Source organism: Taudactylus pleione, unplaced genomic scaffold (genome assembly GCF_031769625.1).
Source record: "Taudactylus pleione unplaced genomic scaffold, aTauple2 ptg000502l, whole genome shotgun sequence".
Lineage (NCBI taxonomy): Eukaryota > Metazoa > Chordata > Amphibia > Anura > Myobatrachidae > Taudactylus > Taudactylus pleione.
In genome coordinates this window covers 6,206,553-6,226,784 of record NW_028284904.1, presented here as the reverse complement: position 1 = coordinate 6,226,784, position 20,232 = coordinate 6,206,553, and the positions used below count along the sequence as shown (strand labels likewise).

Genomic DNA, 20,232 nt, shown 5'->3' with positions numbered 1-20,232 from the left:
TTTAACTAGCGTCCTTATATCAAACCCCGCACACTCACACATTACATATTCACACATAAGGTTTAATAAGCTTTAAAGTATAAGATTTAAGTTGGTTCAGTTAGTTTAAATGCTGTGAAATAAAGATATTTGATAACTAAGGTTTTATACATGTTAAGACTGCCGTGTTTGGTTTCGTACTGATGCGTACTCTTTCAATAGAATTCCAGTACTATCGGTGTGGAGATCGCATCATGCATTCCCAACTTATGGACCGCAGAGACTACAAGCAACAAAATGTATATTTTGTATAACTGTTAGGATGTAGCATGTGGGTGGGGGGGCAGAGACCCCCAGTTGTTGGAGGCTGGGTGAGTCTATTTGAACCAGCTTGTAAAACGCTCTATAACAGATGCTTCTCCCCTGGGAACCAATAATAATATGAGCAACAAGCTTCTCTATTGTCCTGTCTATTCTGGGGGGGTATAAATATGTGTGCTCAAACACTGGGTCATTAGTCTTCTTGCTGTACGCTGAGGGTTGAGGGGTTTATTGCTGATGCCTAACATCTGGACCAGAATGCGCTGCATATGTATACTGTACTTGGGGTCTGTATAATTCCTTTACGTCTAATTGTGTCTGGATCAATAGCGTGTAACTGACTGTACTTTTTACTTGAATAATACTTTGTGCTTCGGAACCACACATTCCTAGTCTGGAGTCTTTTATTTACTGTATGACTGCGTAAGCAAATTAGCATCATCCTTAGAGGTTTATAGGAAGGATTTTAGAAGGTACAGGCAGGGGTATATAGAGGTTCAAGTTTAATATCGTTACGGCAAAGCGCCATAGCCACTTATGATGAAAGGGTCAGCTTTTTGTCTCGTCTAATAACACATAGCACAGGTGAGGCTATGCTTACTTACAGGTCCTGCAATGGTCATGTGCATGTGCATTTCGCTTGTATTGATGTCTTCATTGGCGTAACTAGGCTAATTAGCACCCTGGCCATGGTTGAAAATGGTGCGTCCCCCCAACTGTATGGGTCATGTCGTCTCTCCCTACACCTATCTGCGAGAGCCGGAAGTCTTGGCTCTGGTCTGCAGCGAGACCTGAACTCCGATTTAAGACCTGAATCTCACTTTTTGGATTGCATGTAAAAAGTTAAAAATTACGTAATTTTAGCTGTTTTTATTAATTTATTATGGATTTTTATTGATTTTAAAGGGATTCAGAACCGAACCAACACAATTGAGGGTGGTTTTGCCAAAACTGATACATGATGATGAATTAGAAAGAGCCAAAACACAGGGGTATGCGCACATCTCAATTTTAAATACATGCAATTACTAAATATTTACTAACAATGGTCCTGATTCAGCATGGATCGCAATTGCAATAGAGTACGCAGATCGGCCGCAGTACATGTGCGCAGATCACCATTGTGAATGCACCGTGATCACGCACGCAGATAGACAGCCATTGCAGAATGAGTGACGGTACATCAGCATTTGGGAGTGGTGATGGGGGAGTGGTCGGAGAAATGTTGGCGTGCCTGTCCGTTGGAATGCCGTTGCATGGGCGTGCATAAATTAGCCACAGCGATATGCAGCTTGAGTACTCGCTGTGTGCAACGAGACTTGCAATTTCTGAGACAGGTCAGAGCTGCTGTAAGTCTGCGTGATGGGCCGATGTTACTGGATGTTACCGATGTGTACGCAGGACTGCAAGGTCTTACGAATGTGAGAAAGCGGTAGTAGGCGTCTCTATGCTGGCTGAGCTGTGGCTGATGTTACAGATGTATACACAGGACTGTGAGGTATTACAGATGTGAAATAGCAGTAGTGGGCGACTCTATGCTGGCTGAGCTGTGGCTGATGTTACAGATTTATACATAGGACTGTGAGGTATTACAGGTGTGAGATAGCAGTAGTGGGTGTCTCTATGCTGGCTGAGCTGTGGCTAATGTTACAGATGTATACACAGGACTGTGAGGTATTACGAATGTGAGATAGCAGAAGTGGTTGACTCTATGCTGGCTGAGTTGTGGCTGATGTTACAGATGTTTACACAGGACTGTGAGGTATTACAGGTGTGAGATAGCAGTAGTGGGTGTCTCTATGCTGGCTGAGCGGTGGCTGATGTTACAGATGTATACACAGGACTGTGAGGTATTACAGATGTGAGATAGCAGTAGTGGGTGTCTCTATGCTGGCTGAGCGGTGGCTGATGTTACAGATGTATACACAGAACTGTGAGATATTACAGATGTGAGATAGCAGTAGTAGGTGTCTCTATGCTGGCTGAGCTGTGGCTAATGTTACAGATGTATACAGAGGACTGTGAGGTATTACAGGTGTGAGATAGCAGTAGTAGGTGTCTCTATGCTGGCTGATCTGTGGCTGATGTTACAGATGTATACACAGGACTGTGAGGTATTACAGATATGAGATAGCGGTAGTGGGCGTCTCTATGCTGGCTGTGCTGTTTCTGATGTTACAAATGTATACACAGGACTGTGAGGTATTACAGATGTGAAATAGCAGTAGTGGGTGTCTCTATGCTGTCTGAGCTGTGGCTGATGTATACACAGGACTGTGAGGTATTACAGGTGTGAGATAGCAGTAGTAGGTGTCTCTATGCTGGCTGAGCTGTGGCTGATGTTACAGGTGTATACACAGGACTGTGAGGTATTACAGATGTGAGTTAGCAGCAGTGGGTGTCTCTATGCTGTCTGAGTTGTGGCTGATGTTACAGGTGTATACACAGGACTGTGAGGTATTACAGAAGTGAGATAGCAGTAGTGGGTGACTCTATGCTGGCTGAGCTGTTACTGATGTATACACAGGACTGTCAGGTATAAAAGATGTGAGATAGCAGTAGTGGGCATCTCTATGCTGGCTGAGCTGTGGCTGATGTTACAGATGTATACACAGGACTGTGAGGTATTGCAGATGTGAGATAGCAGTATTAGGTGTCTCTATGCTGGCTGAGCTGTGGCTGATGTTACAGATGTATACACAGGACTGTGAGTTATTACGAATGTGAGAAAGTGGTAGTGGGCGTCTCTATGCTGGCTGAGCTGTGGCTGATGTATAGACAGGACTGTGAGGTATTACGGATGTGAGAAAGCGGTAGTGGGCGTCTCTATGCTGGCTGAGCTGTGGCTGATGTATACACAAGACTGTGAGGTATTACAGATGTGTAATAGCAGTAGTGGGCGTCTCTATGCTGGCTGCGCTGTGGCTGATGTTACAGATGTATACACAGGACAGTGAGCTATAACGGATGTGAGATAGCAGTAGTGGGCATCTCTATGCTGGCTGAGCTGTGGCTGATGTTACGGTAGTATACACAGGACTGTGAGGTATTACAGATGTGAGAAAGTGGTAGTGGGCGTCTCTATGCTGGCTGAGCTGTGGCTGGTGTATAGACAGGACTGTGAGGTATTACAGATGTGAGAAAGCGGTAGTGGGCGTCTCTATGCTGGGTGAGCTGTGGCTGATGTATACACAAGACTGTGAGGTATTACAGATGTGAGATAGCAGTAGTGGGCGTCTCTATGCTGGCTGTACTGTGGCTGATGTTACAGATGTATACACAGGACTGTGAGCTATTACGGATGTGAGATAGCAGTAGCGGGTGTCTCTATGCTGGCTGAGCTGTGGCTGATGTATACACAAGACTGTGAGGGATTACAGATGTGAGATAGCAGTAGTGTGTGTCCTATGCTGGCTGAGCTGTGGCTGATGTTACAGATGTATACACTGGACTGTGAGGTATTGCGAATGTGAGAAAGCGGTAGTGGGCGTCTGTATGCTTGCTGAGCGGTTGCAAACATTAGCATATTGAACTGCGTGCGTAATCACAGCTGCGATTGCAATAGCCATCCATAATGAATCCGGACCAATGTCCAGCGCAGGTAGTTAGAGACAGGTATTTATAGCGGCAGGTGCGGCTCTCCATGGCACTGAGCGCTGTAGATTCTGGCATCATGCCAGAATCTGCAGCATATGCGCGGGTTTCCGGGAAAATGGCGCCCGCGCCTACTTTCCCAGGGACATCTTTTCTGCGCATGCGCAAAACACTGGGAAAATGGCCGCCGCTATTTTCCCAGTGTGTGTTTGCTGCTCTGCAGCACCAGTCCGGCGCTGTGGAGCAGAACTTCGGGAATCGGCAGAGGGGTAAGTATTATTACCTATGGGTGCAGGGGGTGAGGTGTGGGCCTGTGTGCACCACACACCTTGCACCCATTATAAAGACACCTATGTGTAGAGGGTTGGGTATGAAATCCCGGCTATTGGGTTGCCGCAGGTCACAATACCGACAGCAGCATCCCGATAGCCAGAATCCCGACACCCATTAGAAGATGAGGTAAGTTTCTCCCTAACCCCTATACCAACCCTCCCTCCCCGGTGCCTAACCATAACCTAACCCATTAGTGCCTAAACCTAACCTCCCCCTCCCCGCACCCTAAACCTAACACCTCCTCCCCAGTGCCTAAACCTAATGTCCCCCTTAGTGCATAAACCTAACCTCCCCCTCCCCACACATTAAACCTAACACCCCCTCCCCAGTGCCTAACTCTAACCTACTCCCCTAGTGCCTAAACCTAACCTCCCCGCACCATAATCCTAACCCTCCCTCCTCGAAGCCTAACCCTAATCTTCCCCCTGATGCCTAACCCTCCCCCTAATACCTAACCCTGCTAACTAACTCTAACCTCCCCCTAACACCCCACTAGTTACCTTCGGGATGCCAGCGATCGGGATACGGCTGCCGGGATCCCGACCTGTCAGGATTTCGGCATCGGTATGCTGACTATATCCCTTTATAGCACATAAAAATGGTATTGTATTCTTCACTTCTGAAAAGCAGGGACAAAACCAGGTACAAATCATTAAAACATGACTGTGCCTGGATATTAGAGACAGCTGTTTACTGCAGTACCTGCAAGAGCTAGAAATCTGCCCGTCTTCAGTACACCTAGGATGTTTGATGGTGGCATCATTTTAAATGTAATTTGAATATTTAATATCTCTAAATATTTCATACTAGTATTTTGGACAGAGTATATTTCTATTGAGCAATGTGATACTATAAGTATTTAAGATAAACAGTTGACTAAAACCTACAGTTTCCGCGAAATTAAACACCCCCGTCTCCTCTTTGCATTGCAGTCCCTTAGTATAGTCTGTGCGACAGATCTCCGTGTGCAGAAGCTGGTTGTGTGCGGTGAGGAGACTGAACCGATCATCCAACCTTTATTTTCCACAATGCAATTTAAATCCGGTAAGATCATCTTCTGCTACAAAGATTGAGGCTCATCCTATGAAATCAAACATGCTAATATTTCAGGAACTCAGTATTTAAGATTAGACTGTGACCATGAGGTTGACAATTATAGTACAAAGAAAAAGGACCCCCTTGTGAATATTTACCAGATACAAAGGGGCATATTTATCAATCTTTTAATAGGTGTTATTACCTTAATTTCTCATTATTTTAGTTTCACATAAATTTATCACAGGGTTTTTAGAGGAGATTTCGTAAAAATCTCCTCCATGCCCTAAAATTTGCATTTCAGATAGGACACAGGATGCATGCAGAAAAAAAATAAATGCTTATAATAGAAAATAAATAAAATAAAACTTACCTGTACCCAGGGATATCTGATCAGTGGACTGCTGTTGTGGGAAGTAGTCGGGAAGCCGACGGACGGAATCCCGACCGCCGTCTTCCCGACTGTCTAATCCCTGCAAGGGATAAATGACAGGCGTCGAAATCCTGACGCCTGTCATTTTACTTACACCTGGAGCATGACGCCCGGCATCCCGATCGAAGGCCGGGCGCAGACAGCTGCCGGGGGGGGGTAAGGTTAGGGTACTTAGGGTTAGGCACCCCACCTGGAGAGTTAGGTTCCAGCTAGGGGAAGGGGGGGGAGGCTTTAGGCACCCCAGGGGGGAGGTTAGGGTTGGGCACCCCCCTGGGAGACTTAGGTTTAGGCAGCGGGGAGGGGGGAGTTAGCTTTAGGCACTTAGAGGGGGATTAGAGTTAGGCACTGGGGGGGGAGGTTAGGGTTAGCACCCCTAAGGGAGGGTTAGGATTAGGGGGGGATTAGGGTTACTTTCCTTAAACACCGTTCGGGATTTTCATCCATGTCGGGCTGCCACGACCGGCGGTAAATCATACCGATCCCGTTGTTGTACCCCATTAATTTAAGCTGTGTGGTCAGCTGAGGTACAGTGAATGTTCTGACCACACAGATCAGCTGAAGCAGCCAGCCAATCAGGATCCCTGTGTGTTTTATTTTATTTATTTTCTATTATAGACATGTATTTTCCTTCTGCATGCAGCCTGTGTCCTATCACTCACAGGCTGTATGTTTTGTCAGCACTCTGAACTTCATTACTGGGCATGTGCAGCAATGTGCCCCGGGAAGTGAAGGCTGTCACTATGGCAGAAGCCTGATGCGGACACATCGCTGGGGCAGAGCTATCTCACAGTCTCTGTCCTGCCACCTTTATTATTATACATTCCTGTGACAATATTAAATGTTGCGTTTAAAATGCAAATTGTGATAAATATGCCGAACATCATATCATTTCCAAATATAATATTGTTCTTCATTAGTCTAATAGTAGGTTTTTGTGACATGCCTTGCACTGGATCACGGGAAGTTCGTTGTATCAGGTGTTACTGTAGAAACAAGAGGTGCACAAGCAGCAATAAAGGTCATGTGACCCAAAGCAACCAATTAGACATTTGCGTTCTTTTTTAAAAAATGAATGAGAAAGATGACATCATCTGGTTGGTTGAAATGGGAAAAAAAACACTTTCTTTCACAGTTAGCTTTGAATTATGTTATTATATTAGTTATTTCAACTTTTTTAAGTGCCTTAAACTATATGTTTGATCTATGTAGAAGTTATAGTGAACAAATAGCCAACTTAGATCTCTAACTGTGTCTGCAAGTATTAGATATTTTTTTTCTAATTTAGACCATCACTATCACCTATTAGTTTAAAATCAGTTTTTCCCACCAATAAAATCAACACAACAACACTGCTATTTACCATGGAAGACTTGTCCAAAAGTTCCAGAACAAACAGTGGGGTCATTACAGTATTTGCTGTGGCCAACAGCCTCCCTGTATCCCATCACTCTATAATTCTACATAATCTATTCACTGATTATTGTTGTGTAGTTACATAGCACCACTTTATCATGTAGCACTGATTATTATTGTGTAGTTACATAGCACCACTTTATCATGTAGCACTGATTATTATTGTGTAGTTACATAGCACCACTTTATCATGTAGCACTGATTATTATTGTGTAGTTACATAGCACCACTTTATCATGTAGCACTGATTATTATTGTGTAGTTACATAGCACCACTTTATCATGTAGCACTGATTATTATTGTTGTGTAGTTACATAGAACCACTTTATCATGTAGCACTGATTATTATTGTGTAGTTACATAGAACCACTTTATCATGTAGCACTGATTATTATTGTGTAGTTACATAGAACCACTTTATCATGTAGCACTGATTATTATTGTGTAGTTACATAGCACCACTTTATCATGTAGCACTGATTATTATTGTGTAGTTACATAGCACCACTTTATCATGTAGCACTGATTATTATTGTGTAGTTACATAGAACCACTTTATCATGTAGCACTGATTATTGTTGTGTAGTTACATAGAACCACTTTATCATGTAGCACTGATTATTATTGTGTAGTTACATAGAACCACTTTATCATGTAGCACTGATTATTATTGTGTAGTTACATAGAACCACTTTATCATGTAGCACTGATTATTATTGTGTAGTTACATAGCACCACTTTATCATGTAGCACTGATTATTATTGTGTAGTTACATAGAACCACTTTATCATGTAGCTCTGATTATTATTCTGTAGTTACATAGAACCACTTTATCATGTAGCACTGATTATTATTGTGTAGTTACATAGCACCACTTTATCATGTAGCACTGATTATTATTGTGTAGTTACATAGAACCACTTTATCATGTAGCACTGATTATTATTCTGTAGTTACATAGAACCACTTTATCATGTAGCACTGATTATTATTGTGTAGTTACATAGCACCACTTTATCATGTAGCACTGATTATTATTGTGTAGTTACATAGAACCACTTTATCATGTAGCACTGATTATTATTGTGTAGTTACATAGAACCACTTTATCATGTAGCACTGATTATTATTGTGTAGTTACATAGAACCACTTTATCATGTAGCACTGATTATTATTGTGTAGTTACATAGAACCACTTTATCATGTAGCACTGATTATTATTGTGTAGTTACATAGAACCACTTTATCATGTAGCACTGATTATTATTGTGTAGTTACATAGCACCACTTTATCATGTAGCACTGATTATTATTGTGTAGTTACATAGAACCACTTTATCATGTAGCACTGATTATTATTGTGTAGTTACATAGAACCACTTTATCATGTAGCTCTGAACACAGAACTATAGAATTGAAAAATTTCTAACTGCGCTCTACCCTTTTCTGGTATTTATGTATGGTATAAGTCCAGATGACAGAGAGGCTTTATTAGGACTGACCATAATTTATTCATGTGTTACATTAGACAAGTGTTCTCAAATGGTATTAGTACTTAAAAATCAGCATTAGATAATGTACATTGTGTTCTCATGTTGCCATGACTACACAGTGTACAATTTAGTGTCAAACAGATGCCAAATCAACAATAGGAAAGTTCTGGCTGTGGTGTATCCACAGTTAGTGTAATGGTCTAATGTCCTAATATAGTCTCTGCAGGTACCTTACGGTAAATCTAGAACGCAGTTAGAAATGCTTCAATTCTGTACTTCTGGGTCAGGGGCGACCTACTCTATACTGCAGCACACGATTAAGCTGGACACAGACATAGCGATTTCCCTTGAAAACTCTCCTCGGCAGCTCTGCACACGATTTGGTGTTTGCAGTGTCCAATCTTCAAACGATCCATCGTGCATTCAGACTTTTCTCCAGTGCATTTGTATCCCAGATTGGCAGATCTGCCCTACAGCAGGGCAGATCTGACAATGCGATGTACGACCAGCAGGGACGAGCATCGTATCATGATCGTGAGTGGTGACTCACGATTTTCTCACGATTTGGCCATATTTTACACGATCTGTCGTTCCAATGCATCGAAATCGGGCAGATCGGGTAAAATATCGCTATGCGTGTTGCCAGCTTTAGACTTCGATTCAGTGTGCAGGGCTCCCCACTTTATCTACATTGAACACAGAAGGGCCAGTTCACATCACTCTCACCCCACTCGCCCTGTAGGGGGCGCAGCCAATATGCAGAGTTTCTATAAGAATTGTGTCATTTTGGCTCGGACCCCTCTTTATAGACCCGCAATTTACATCATGGATTGTAAGTGATTGGTTGGTCCACGGTAATGGAGGGGGTGTGTAAACAATTTCAGGGGCTATGCTCTATCAGATGTCTTCTGCATAAACTAGGAACCAAGCGGGTAGTGTCCACAACATCTAGTGGTTGTGGTTATTCAAGAGAGAGGCTTTGACCAAGGTACTTTGTACACCCTTACAGGGCACATCAACTTGTGCTACAGTATAAATGCCACACTTAGCAGACCACTAATTTCCAATACTGTATGTTGGTAGTGCAGTCGCTAGAAATGTGCATTGGCTGGGGCACATTCACTTCTTACTTTTTCCTGGGGAAGAACTTGGATGATTGCATGCACCTGGAAAAGCAGTTGGCTCACAAATGGGTGCACTTGAGCCATTGAAAAAGATGGTTGGGCGTATGATACATTTATTTGTGGTTGGGAAATGTGACATCTTTTTCATTTTTCTGCAGATGCAGTTGGAGCTTCTGGAAGTAGTAAGTAAACCAATATTATATAAAATAAACCTAATGGAACTTTATTGTTATCATGAATAACAACAATAGCAAATAATAGGGTGGTGGGACAGAAGCCCAAAGCCGAGGCTGGTGCTGCAAACCAGTTGCTTAACTGTTACCTCCCTATTGAACTTGAACATTTTAGCTGGTGCGCCCAATGCAGCCCTGCTGTGCAAATGACACAGAGCGAAAATAACATATGATACCAGCAGCTTCTACCATATTACAAATAGGGAGCTAAGGAGCCCGTACATCAGCAACATACTTGTCTACTCTTCTGAAAGTTGCGGGAGACACCCTATTTTTTGTGTAGCTCCCTCCACCCCCAGAAGAGTGGCCGGATCTCTTGCATCCTGTCCAGTTCCTACTGGGCAAAATGGAGGCGATAAAAACTTTAATTTCAAGTCCGTATAAAGAGGGCCGGGCTAAAATGGCACAAAACCGCATCATTTAGACCCGCCCCCTCTTCACGGACCAGCAAATTCTAGCTTTTTTTCTGCATTGGGGGCGGGCCTAATTACATCAGAGCCTGGTGCTGCCCCCAGAAGTAGCAAACTGCATCTATTCTCTGGAGAGGAGTTTAAAAAAGTAAGTCAGTATGATCAGCAATTACAAAAAAAAAGATTCACAGATTCCATGATTTTTCCCCAATTTAAAGATTTCCCAATCCACCGATCTGCACCCATACTGTACATTGCAGATATTTTTCAGTGATTTGCAGATCATTTTCAGGAATGACAGATCTGCCAATCTTGTAAGGCTCATCACCTAATATATATAAGTCACCTATTGGTTTTATTAATACACCTTGATACTAAACCTGAACACTAGAAATAACGACACTGAGACAGTAAATTGGATTAAAGGGGTCGCAGCCAATGACTTTATTGATCATATCAGAATTAATAATTATTATTATTATGGTGGCAGAAAAAGGGAGCGCTACCTCCCAATAGATACATTTTAATAATGTGGGGCAGATCGCCGCCCTAGCGCAAACTGGGGTAGGCTGTACCACCTCCCTCCAATTGGCCTAGCAATAGCCCCCCATAAGATGGAGACCAGGTCCCCCCCTGAGGTAGTGACCAACTCGCCGCTCTCAGTGGGGAAATGCCACAAACCACTCTTGCGTCCAAATAGGCCGCCGAGGAGCGCTGCTTTGTGCAGTGCTGCACCACCTTCTGTTGGGAATTATCATATTGCAATTAAAATTCCAACCACATTAAACAATATACAAACCATAGAAGAGCCGGATGGGTGAGAGGGGATCCAAAACAGGAAAGAGGGAGAATGCTCTTTGAATTGCCTATTTATATGCCTAACTAAAGCCCCTCCCATTAACTACAAATAGAAAATGGCAGCTGCTCAATCAATCTGGCAGTACTCTACAGGTGCATGAAAGGGAGGGGTCATACCAAGTAGAAAAAAGTGGGGGATTTTAACCCCCTATTGTTCCTCAGTACACTGAATTGTCCCTGCAACAATACATGAGGACTATATGGTGATAGAAGTTCAGAGATATTAGTTGCATGCATTTGTAAATCCATGGGAAGCTGCTAGGCCACATCAAGGCTTCTCTGTTACTAGCAGTTCCTAACACTAAGTGGTTCATGTTGGGGCCGCAGGGCACCCCAAAAAACATCCAGCCCAGGACCCCACCAGGGCATCACATGAAAAAAGGAAGAAGGGTGAAAGTGAAGTGTAAAGTATAGATGTGTAAGACTAATTAATAAGTGTTGAAAAATAGTTAATATATATGTGAAAAAATTACATGAATAAAAAATAAACATTAAAGGTGATATGAAAAGTATCTATTTGTATTAAGTGGTGATGCCCTCAAGAGGCGCAGCTAGAGTAGCCCCGGGTGCCCTATGTCCAAACGCTCACCCCAAAGGTAATATATTTACCAATTAACCTCCCATTAACTAAACTGATAGGCTAAAGAACCCTGACTGACATATCATTCCACTCTGCTAGCAACAAACATTAACCCTTACCTTACCGTGCCAAATATTCCTTAAAAAACTAGATGCTTGTATATCATCAGACTTATTAAGTCTTCAGATGCTTTAAAGTCCCTTAGTCAGCCCAGGCCAATAATAATCCCAATCCTTTCCATCTTTAGCATATTCTTTATAGTTTTGTTAAACCTCTACATTAATCCATCAGTCTGAGGGTTTTACACAGAGGTCCTCATCTGAGTACGCTTAAACAGGTGGCACAACTGCTTCATGATTCTTGGCATAAATGGGGTACCCTGATCCATAAGGATTTCTTTAGGCATTACCACTCTGCTAAAGACATGTACAAGTTCCCTGGCAATTGTCTTTGTTTCCGTATTGCGCAATGGTGTCACTTCCTGGTATCTGGTAGCATAATCCAAAATATACTGATGACCCTTGGCAGACTTTATTGGAGGTCCAACCAAATCCATAGCTATTCTCTCAAACGGGAACTCATTAATGGGTAATGGGACAAGCATACTTCTATAATGTGCCTGTGAGCATCAAACTGACACTCAGGGCAGGATGCACAATATTTAGATACATCTTTATGGACCCCTGGCTAGAAAACTGGAGCAAGATTCTCTTAGAGTGATTTTCTATCCTGAAGGCTGGTGACCATGAGCCAGGTCTAACACTGTTCTTCTATATACCTTAGGAACTATCAATTGTTCCACAATAACTTTTACTTTCCCTCTAGCCTTTACCAGAGTAAGGTCTTTTAACTGTTCTGAGGCAAAAATATATTTTCCCACTTCAAGATCAGGCATACAGTCAACTGGTTCAACAACATTGTATGCTTCCGCAGGAGGTACATCATTTTTCACCCCACTGCTGCTCTCATCATTTTCTGACTCCCCAATCATGCTTGGAAAAGGGAACATTTCAGTTTTGGGGAACATTCCTACTGCCACTGTATCAGTAACATAATCAAAAGGGTCTGAGTTATTTACATCTGTAACCAACTGGGTTCCCTACAGCAGGGCCGAAACTAAGATTTTTGTCACCCTGGGCAAGGCCATAATTTAGCACCCCCAAAAAATATACAACACAGGAGGACAAAAAGGGTGTGTGGTTTTGTGACACAGTAATGTCCTTTACAACACATTATGCAACACAGTATTGCACCTTACAACACATTATGCAAGACAGTAATGCCCCTTACAACACATTATGCAACACAGTAAGGCCCCCTTTACATTATGCCACAGTAAGGCCCCATATACATTATGCCACAGTAAGGCCCCATATACATTATGCCACAGTAAGGCCCCATCTCCCTTCTCTTTCCTGCCAGGGCTGTGCGATGGATGAGCTCGGGGTGGCGCGGGACGGGACTGCCACACACTGGGGAACGGTCAGTACTGCCGTCATTGTAATGTGACGCCGCTCGCGAACCAAGTGGAGCTCACGGACTGGCAGCCTCTGTTGATTGGCTGCTGGTCTGCGAGCCCCGATTGGCTTGCGACCGGCACCACATTAGACTGACTGTCTCTCAAGGCCAGGATGCGGCTTCAAACCCACAAGAGCAGCAACCTAGCCTTCCAGCAGCCTCTCCCTGGCACCCCCTCAAGTCCGGCACCCGGGTCACATGCCCCCTTAGCCCCCCCCTAGTTACGGCCCTGCCTACAGCTTCCAGGAGTGGGAGCATCAAATATCAAAAAAGGAACTAATCCCACAGTGACTACAGGGGGACCACACTGTGTTTCCATGTTCACTTCAGCAGTATCATAATACTGACAGCCATATTCAATTTGGAGCGAAAAGTCCATGCTGGACTTTTCGCTCCACATCGGAGATTTTCCCGGGATAAAGTATCGGGCGCGCGCCCTCTTTATCCCAGTATTCAATTTAAAAGCTACGAAAACAGGACCCGGCGTAAGTAGGATGGTCGAAAAAAAATGTGATTTACTTGGAATAAATTGTAGGACCCCCCTAAAGCTGTCCAGACATGGGGGATCACTATGGTTACCCCCGTTTTTGCCTGCAATAGAAAGTCAGGGTTTTAAATAGCCGCGGCAGGTGTTTTTTTCTTGACATTGAAGAAGTGATGCAGAAGAGCACTTAGGTTATTTTTTTCATTTTTTTAAGTGGTCCCATCAAATTTGGGGTACATGAAAATGGGTACTAGCATATTTTTAAGTCCCTAAAGTGTTTTTTTTTTAAATTCTGCAGAAATGCACCTGCCGCTAATAATCTATTCTAGAAAACACCTGCCGCATATTTGCAGAATAGCCCTGAACCTATTTCCCTATTTTTAAATACTTTTTTTCTTTTTTTTTTTTTTACCCCAAATTTTTTAATAATTTTTTTGGGGTGTCCCTAATTTTTTTTTTTTTACTTTTTTTGACACAGTTTATTTTGAAATGTCATTCCCAGGGGTGCAGGCTATTTTTTTTAAGTCTGCACCCCTAAACCCCAATTCTGCACTTTTTTCGCCATGAAAAACATGGTGAAAAGTTATCCCCGTTTTTTTCAAAGACTTTTTGCACCTGCGAATACGGGGATAATTGACATTGGCAAAAATGATGAACTTTTCTCTCCAAATTGAATACCCCTGTGAGTATCCCCATGTATACAGGTTACACCAACATTTGTCTCCTGTATGCAAATAATGCGATCGCTCTTTGCGGCGTAAGGATGCCCTCTATGTCTTAGAGAGCTACAGCATGAAGCGTACACTAGTATATAAAGACGCCCCTTTGCCATTCACAACACACGTCATCTCCGGGAAATGAAATCGGGAACATCTGAAGCCATCGGAGCTGCTAGTATCCCTTGGGGTTGCCTTTCCCTGCCACAAGCACTGCGATCAGAGCGGCGTGAAATACAGGCAGGTCACGTGTTCAATTACGCTACTTTGCTAATTATGCACAGCCAATAAACTCCGTTCTGACGTTCAGACACGCCTGCGTTCGCACATCCACTCCCCTGTTCACAAGCACTTTCCCCTGTTACCACCCACAAACGGAGCTGTCTGCCACTCAAACTATCATCCTGTCTGTGTACTACGAGCGCTCGATTGCACATCGCAGACACTAGTTTGTGCATGCGCACTGCGACTTATACGCATGCGCAGATGTGCGATTATTGGCAAGAGCAAGGGAACGCAGCTTAGCGGCCGGGTCTGAATCAGGCCCTAATTACCAAGCCCAGGATTGATGGAGGGGCCTGGTGGGGGCCTGGGTCCGATAATTCACCTGTCAGCAGCAGTCTGTGTCTCCTCAACCCAGCACAAGCTGCTGTGTGCTCAGCTGTTGTGGGACCATGGAGGCTGCTCCTATGGTGCCAAGATTCGATCTTATCCAGGGAACCAAAATGTTTAGTTACATCTATACTGAATGCTTGTGTAATGGTGCTGCAAGTAATACTGTACATAACCTAGGCCCACCTCCAATGCACTTAAAGTGCACTTATTAGCCTCTAACTTTTAGCATTTGCATCTTCCAAATATTATTGACTACAATAAGGGATAGTATTATCCTTAAAAATAATTTTAAACTGAATTATTAAAGCCCCTTATTTTCTATTCTTGTTACATTCAGATGGGGCTGTCAAAGTTCAGAGCAAGTTTGATGAGTCTTTTGCATGGAAATCAGTAATGACAGGGTAAGTATTTACACCAAATAATATATTATGCAGTGCTGCATTTTAGCGGGCAGCAGGAAAATTGTGTTATATTGGGTTTATTTTATTTTATTGATTTTTGTATGCTTTGTTTTAAGCAGGAGTGTATATTTTAGATCTTATGCTCCCCTAGACAATACAAGTGATCACACTGTACCCTACAGTATATCTGGGTTTCTCAAATCCAGCCATTGGCACACACTAAAAGTGCATGTTTTCCACATCTCCTTGCTGGTGCACAGGTGAATTCATCACTGATACATTGTAGTTTCTAATTATTTCACTTGTAATTTTGTGAGGATACCTGGAAAACATGCAATGTTATACCCCCTTCATACTTTCATGGTTGGTCACATGTGGGATTTTGTGCACGCGTCCATCCCGGCTGAGATCCCTTTCAGGCTAGTGACCCAACCCGGCAATAATGCTGGGTCAATGAGGTCACCGCTCTCACTCACTGAGCGGGTGCTTGGAGATGAAGTCATCTCCATGTGCACGCTCTTCCTACGCAGTCAACAGGACCCGGGTCGCATCAGCCCAGCTTACCAGTTCACACTGCATCACGAGCCAGGTTGAACCTGTGTTCAACCCTTCTCGTGACCAGGGTTGAAATGCTGGGTTGCAGGACCTGATTTTATTTCAACCGTCCTTTTTCACACTGCACAGTAGCCTGGGTTATTACAGCTAGTGTGAAAGGGGTATCTGTGTGTCCTTGGGACTGGATTTGAGAAGCATTTAGGTTAAAGGGGGTAATTCAGCATTGCAATTGTCGGGAATCTGTGCGTGTGGAGGACCCGTTTTGCGAATGTATGGAACAGGTTCCAGGTGAACGCACGCAGCCCCTGCTATGCCTCAGCCTGATTGACAGGCAGAGACATTTAAGTGTGGGGGTGACCACTGCTGGCATTCCTGGAACGAGTGTGTCGGCCCCATTTCCAGGGAGAGGCAAGGCCAGGGGCTGCATCCATGGATGACCCAGAAGCCCCTCTGACATGCGCAGAAGGACACGCGTGAGGCGGCGGTTGCTGGGAGGGATCCGATCAGATCCCTCTTACAGAACTCTGCGGAAAGAAGCCCATAGGTTTCTATGAGTAATGCCATGAGGAATATGGCATTACCCACTGCAATCACTTGGCATATATAAGAAATACGGTAAAACCAACATTTTCAGGGTTTGACTGCATTTTTCACCTTGCTGCATCCCGCCCACTGATACTTGGGTGGAGGCACTAGTTAGTAACCTAAGTTCCCTATATTGAGGTTATAGGAGGTTACAATAATACTGTAATAAAAGCAAAGTGCGTTTTGCATGTAATATCACTGCCTTTTTAAATCCTGTGGCCCAAACCGCCAACATATAGGAGCAGCTTTTTCTTTACGGTTTCCACCTTTAGAATATACACAGACACTCACATTTCCCATATTCTGGTTCCGAAGTCAGCCAAATAAAATTCCCAGAAAGATGGCATTCATGTGCCTTAAGTACTGTGGCCAAATACTGGGTAAGGTCACCAGTTTGAGCAGAGAGGTGGAGGTCTATCAGGTCTGTATCCTCCTCAATACCAACGCGTTTCGTGACAACCCTTTATCAATTTCTCCATAACGCTTCTTTTTGAATCTATAGACTGTTCATCTGATCTACATTGGACTAAGAGGCGCCAGATAAAGACTCTCTCACCTTTTGTTGTATTCTATACTTTTCATTGGCTGTACTAGTGATAACCTTTTAAATGAATAACATTTGCAAATTGACTTAATATTTTATATCCTGTGTTTGTACCACCTGTAGCTCAGATGGAAGAGCAGCAATAACAGCGACACTCCCAGAGAGTATTACCGTGTGGGACGCCGATACGTTTTGTACATCGGAAGAAGCTGGTTTTGGCATGACCATCCAGCCTACCAGCACCACTGCAATCGAGAAATTTAAATTCTTCTTGGAGTTTGAGGCACCTGATATTGTTGCCAGAGAAGAAGAGGTCGCTATAACTATTAAAATTGTTTACAACTATAAGCACTGCTTGAATGTGAGTAACACTGCGTCCATCATCGACTGCAAGGGTTCCCAACCACAGTCCTCAAGGCACACTAACAGTCCAGGTTGAGCACAGGTGACTTAATTAGTACCTTAGTTATTTTGATTTAACCATCTGTGCTGAAGCATGGATACACTAAAACTAGGACTGTTAGTGTGCCTTGATGACCGAGGTTGGGAATCATTGATCTACTGTTTTATAGATCCGAACACTTCAATACGTTTGAGGACAGATAACCACCCTGTTTAGTGATGGAATATTGCTAGCTCACCAGGGGTTAAAGGAGAGGAGGGGGCGTAGCCAGAAAAGTGCCCATCAAAATAGCAGCCTATGGCAGTAATAAGGGGCAAGGCCCCTACTATTCATTATAAATAGTCTGGAGGGGAGCAATCTTCCTCTTTTCCAGTTTTTGAACCAGGCTGGGCTGAGTATCACTATACAATATATCACTGATTTATTTTGCTGTCATGTGCTCCACTGTATTCTTGCTAGCTGTACCTTTACTAACCTCTTCCACATCCAGCCTTACCCCAGTGTAGCAGCACCTTTCTGCTCACTCCCCCCTCCCTGCTTACAACCCCAGCATTCCCCCCTCCACCATGCCCCGGCACACCCTGTTCCAACCACCGCGTTCTTTTCAACCCCAGTGCTCACTCCTCCACCATGCTCCAGCACCGCTGTCCCCCCCCACTCCCTACCACACTGCTTATTACCACCTTACCGGTAGCCGAGTCCCCTCCAGGCGAGACACATGGCTCCGGCAGCCCGCGAGCCCACACCTTCCCACCGTTGCTCGCCTTCCTTTCCTCCTGGCATGCGCGCCTGGTCCTCAAGCTCTCCGCATCCCCTCCTTCACCCAGCCTGGCTGACGGGGGACTCTGGAGGCCGGACGCTCACCCTCAGCGGGCCGCACCAGCCTCCACCCCCTGCATGCGCCGGGAACCACGGTGCTGCAAGTCCCTTTCACTGGCGCCATCACACGTGGGGGCTCCATAAGTCACTTGGGCACCCCCCGCCGAGCCGTGCATCTCCCCCAGTAACAGCTCCCACTGTAAGCCTCTGTTCAGCAGCAGAGAGTGCCCTGTTGGCCTCTGCTGTTTAACCACCATCCTCCACAGCATTAAGCACTGTCTGCCCCCCTTCACTGCAACACAGTTTCGGCACCAGAGGCCAGGCCTTTTGGTCCCTCGGGACCCTTGGCATGCCGCTGGGTCCTCCAAAACCCAATCAACCCAGCCAGCCCCACCTTCCCCGGACTGGCATAACGTCAATGCGGCCAGTTATGCTATCATGCAGCCGCTACCAGCCCCCACCCATTGCAGCACATTGGTTAATCATGCAGCATCTGCCCCCCCCCCCCTTCACCCACCCTGCATTCCAGCGCAGTTACATACACCCCCTACTATGGTCCCGCTACCATCATTCTGCCATCTGTATCAGCTGAAAGAGGTCATGCCCCATGCTTCCACCTCACGTGTTTTATTTCAAGTCCTCAGGTTATTGTCTTGAATTCTACCAAACTTCCACATGAGAGATCTTCTGCTGTCCAGGACGGTCAGATGGCGACTAAAGTCGTGATGGGTGCACCGCGCAGGCTTTATCCACTGGATCAAGTGAGCATATTGTTATGTTTTTATTCAGCGTTTTACTATTCTTTGCTGTGTATAGTGATTCTTCCACATACACCTTAGGCACAGTTTAAGGGGTGTTTGCGCAAACGCTTAAGGGTAAGCATGAAAGCCAAAAGAGATCTAATTCTATATTAGCACCTAGGGTCCTGGTTGCAGCGGGGGATGGGGTCCATTGTGCAAATGCAGCTCAACTTAGGTGATTTGCGGTTAAAGTTATGGCAGCCCCAACGGTGTGCAATTGTTATACTCACATGTACTCTGGCTTCAGGAAGCAGCTTAGGTAAAGCAAGTTGGTGGGCATGTTTGCCAGTACGGCGGATGCTAAATGTAGGAACGGCAACAAGATTGGCATAGTGGTTAGCATTCCTGCCTCACAGTACCGAGGGTTCAGTACGTTCAGGTTTGAATCCCAAAAAGGTCCTATCTACGTGGAGTTTGTACGTTCTCTCTGTGTTTGTTTCGGACGAAGGCCTTGTTAGCATTTTGGGGTCGGTTACCGTCAGTTATCCCTGATTTGGTTAGCCGGCTTGTTCGTATTCGCAGTTTCATTTCGGGATCCAACAATGTGGAGTTTTTTGGTTGAAGGTTACTCGGCAGTCCTGCATATCTATGGGTTTTCTCATTGGCCTGGAGGCAGTACCATCCAGCTGGTCCAAGTACCTCAAGTAACGGGCGCGGTGAAGGCTATGCGTTCATTAATGCCCAGTGTAATAGGAAGTTGTACGTAGGTGCATGCTGTATGGTGATCGCCATCGGACAGAATATAGCTGCATTGGTGGTACAGGAGTGGGTCAAGGGGATATCAGAACGAATAGCGAGGGGGTATTACATAATGTTAGGTGGTTGGGAATTTGGGTTTTCATTTGTTTTTAACGCACAGTATATATGTTGTATTCCCAACGGAACCATCAACCCATACGCAATAACCCAGGATTCGATAGGAGTAGTTTGGTAGCAGAGGTTGGGGCACATGTGTGGCCCTTTATCATCTTGCACTTCGCCAT

The 20,232-nt window shown here is 44.4% G+C and overlaps 1 protein-coding gene across 1 annotated transcript in view; it reads left to right on the top strand.

Annotated features, from left to right (window-relative positions):
- LOC148501811 (ovostatin-like) overlaps positions 1-20,232 on the top strand; it is a 405,898-nt gene that overhangs the window by 326,074 nt on the left and 59,592 nt on the right. The window contains exons 16-19 of the mRNA XM_088449993.1: positions 5,160-5,271; positions 15,480-15,543; positions 17,351-17,588; positions 19,094-19,210. Of these exons, the coding sequence (XP_088306119.1) occupies positions 5,160-5,271; positions 15,480-15,543; positions 17,351-17,588; positions 19,094-19,210 (531 nt within the window). The remainder of the gene's footprint in view (positions 1-5,159; positions 5,272-15,479; positions 15,544-17,350; positions 17,589-19,093; positions 19,211-20,232) is intronic.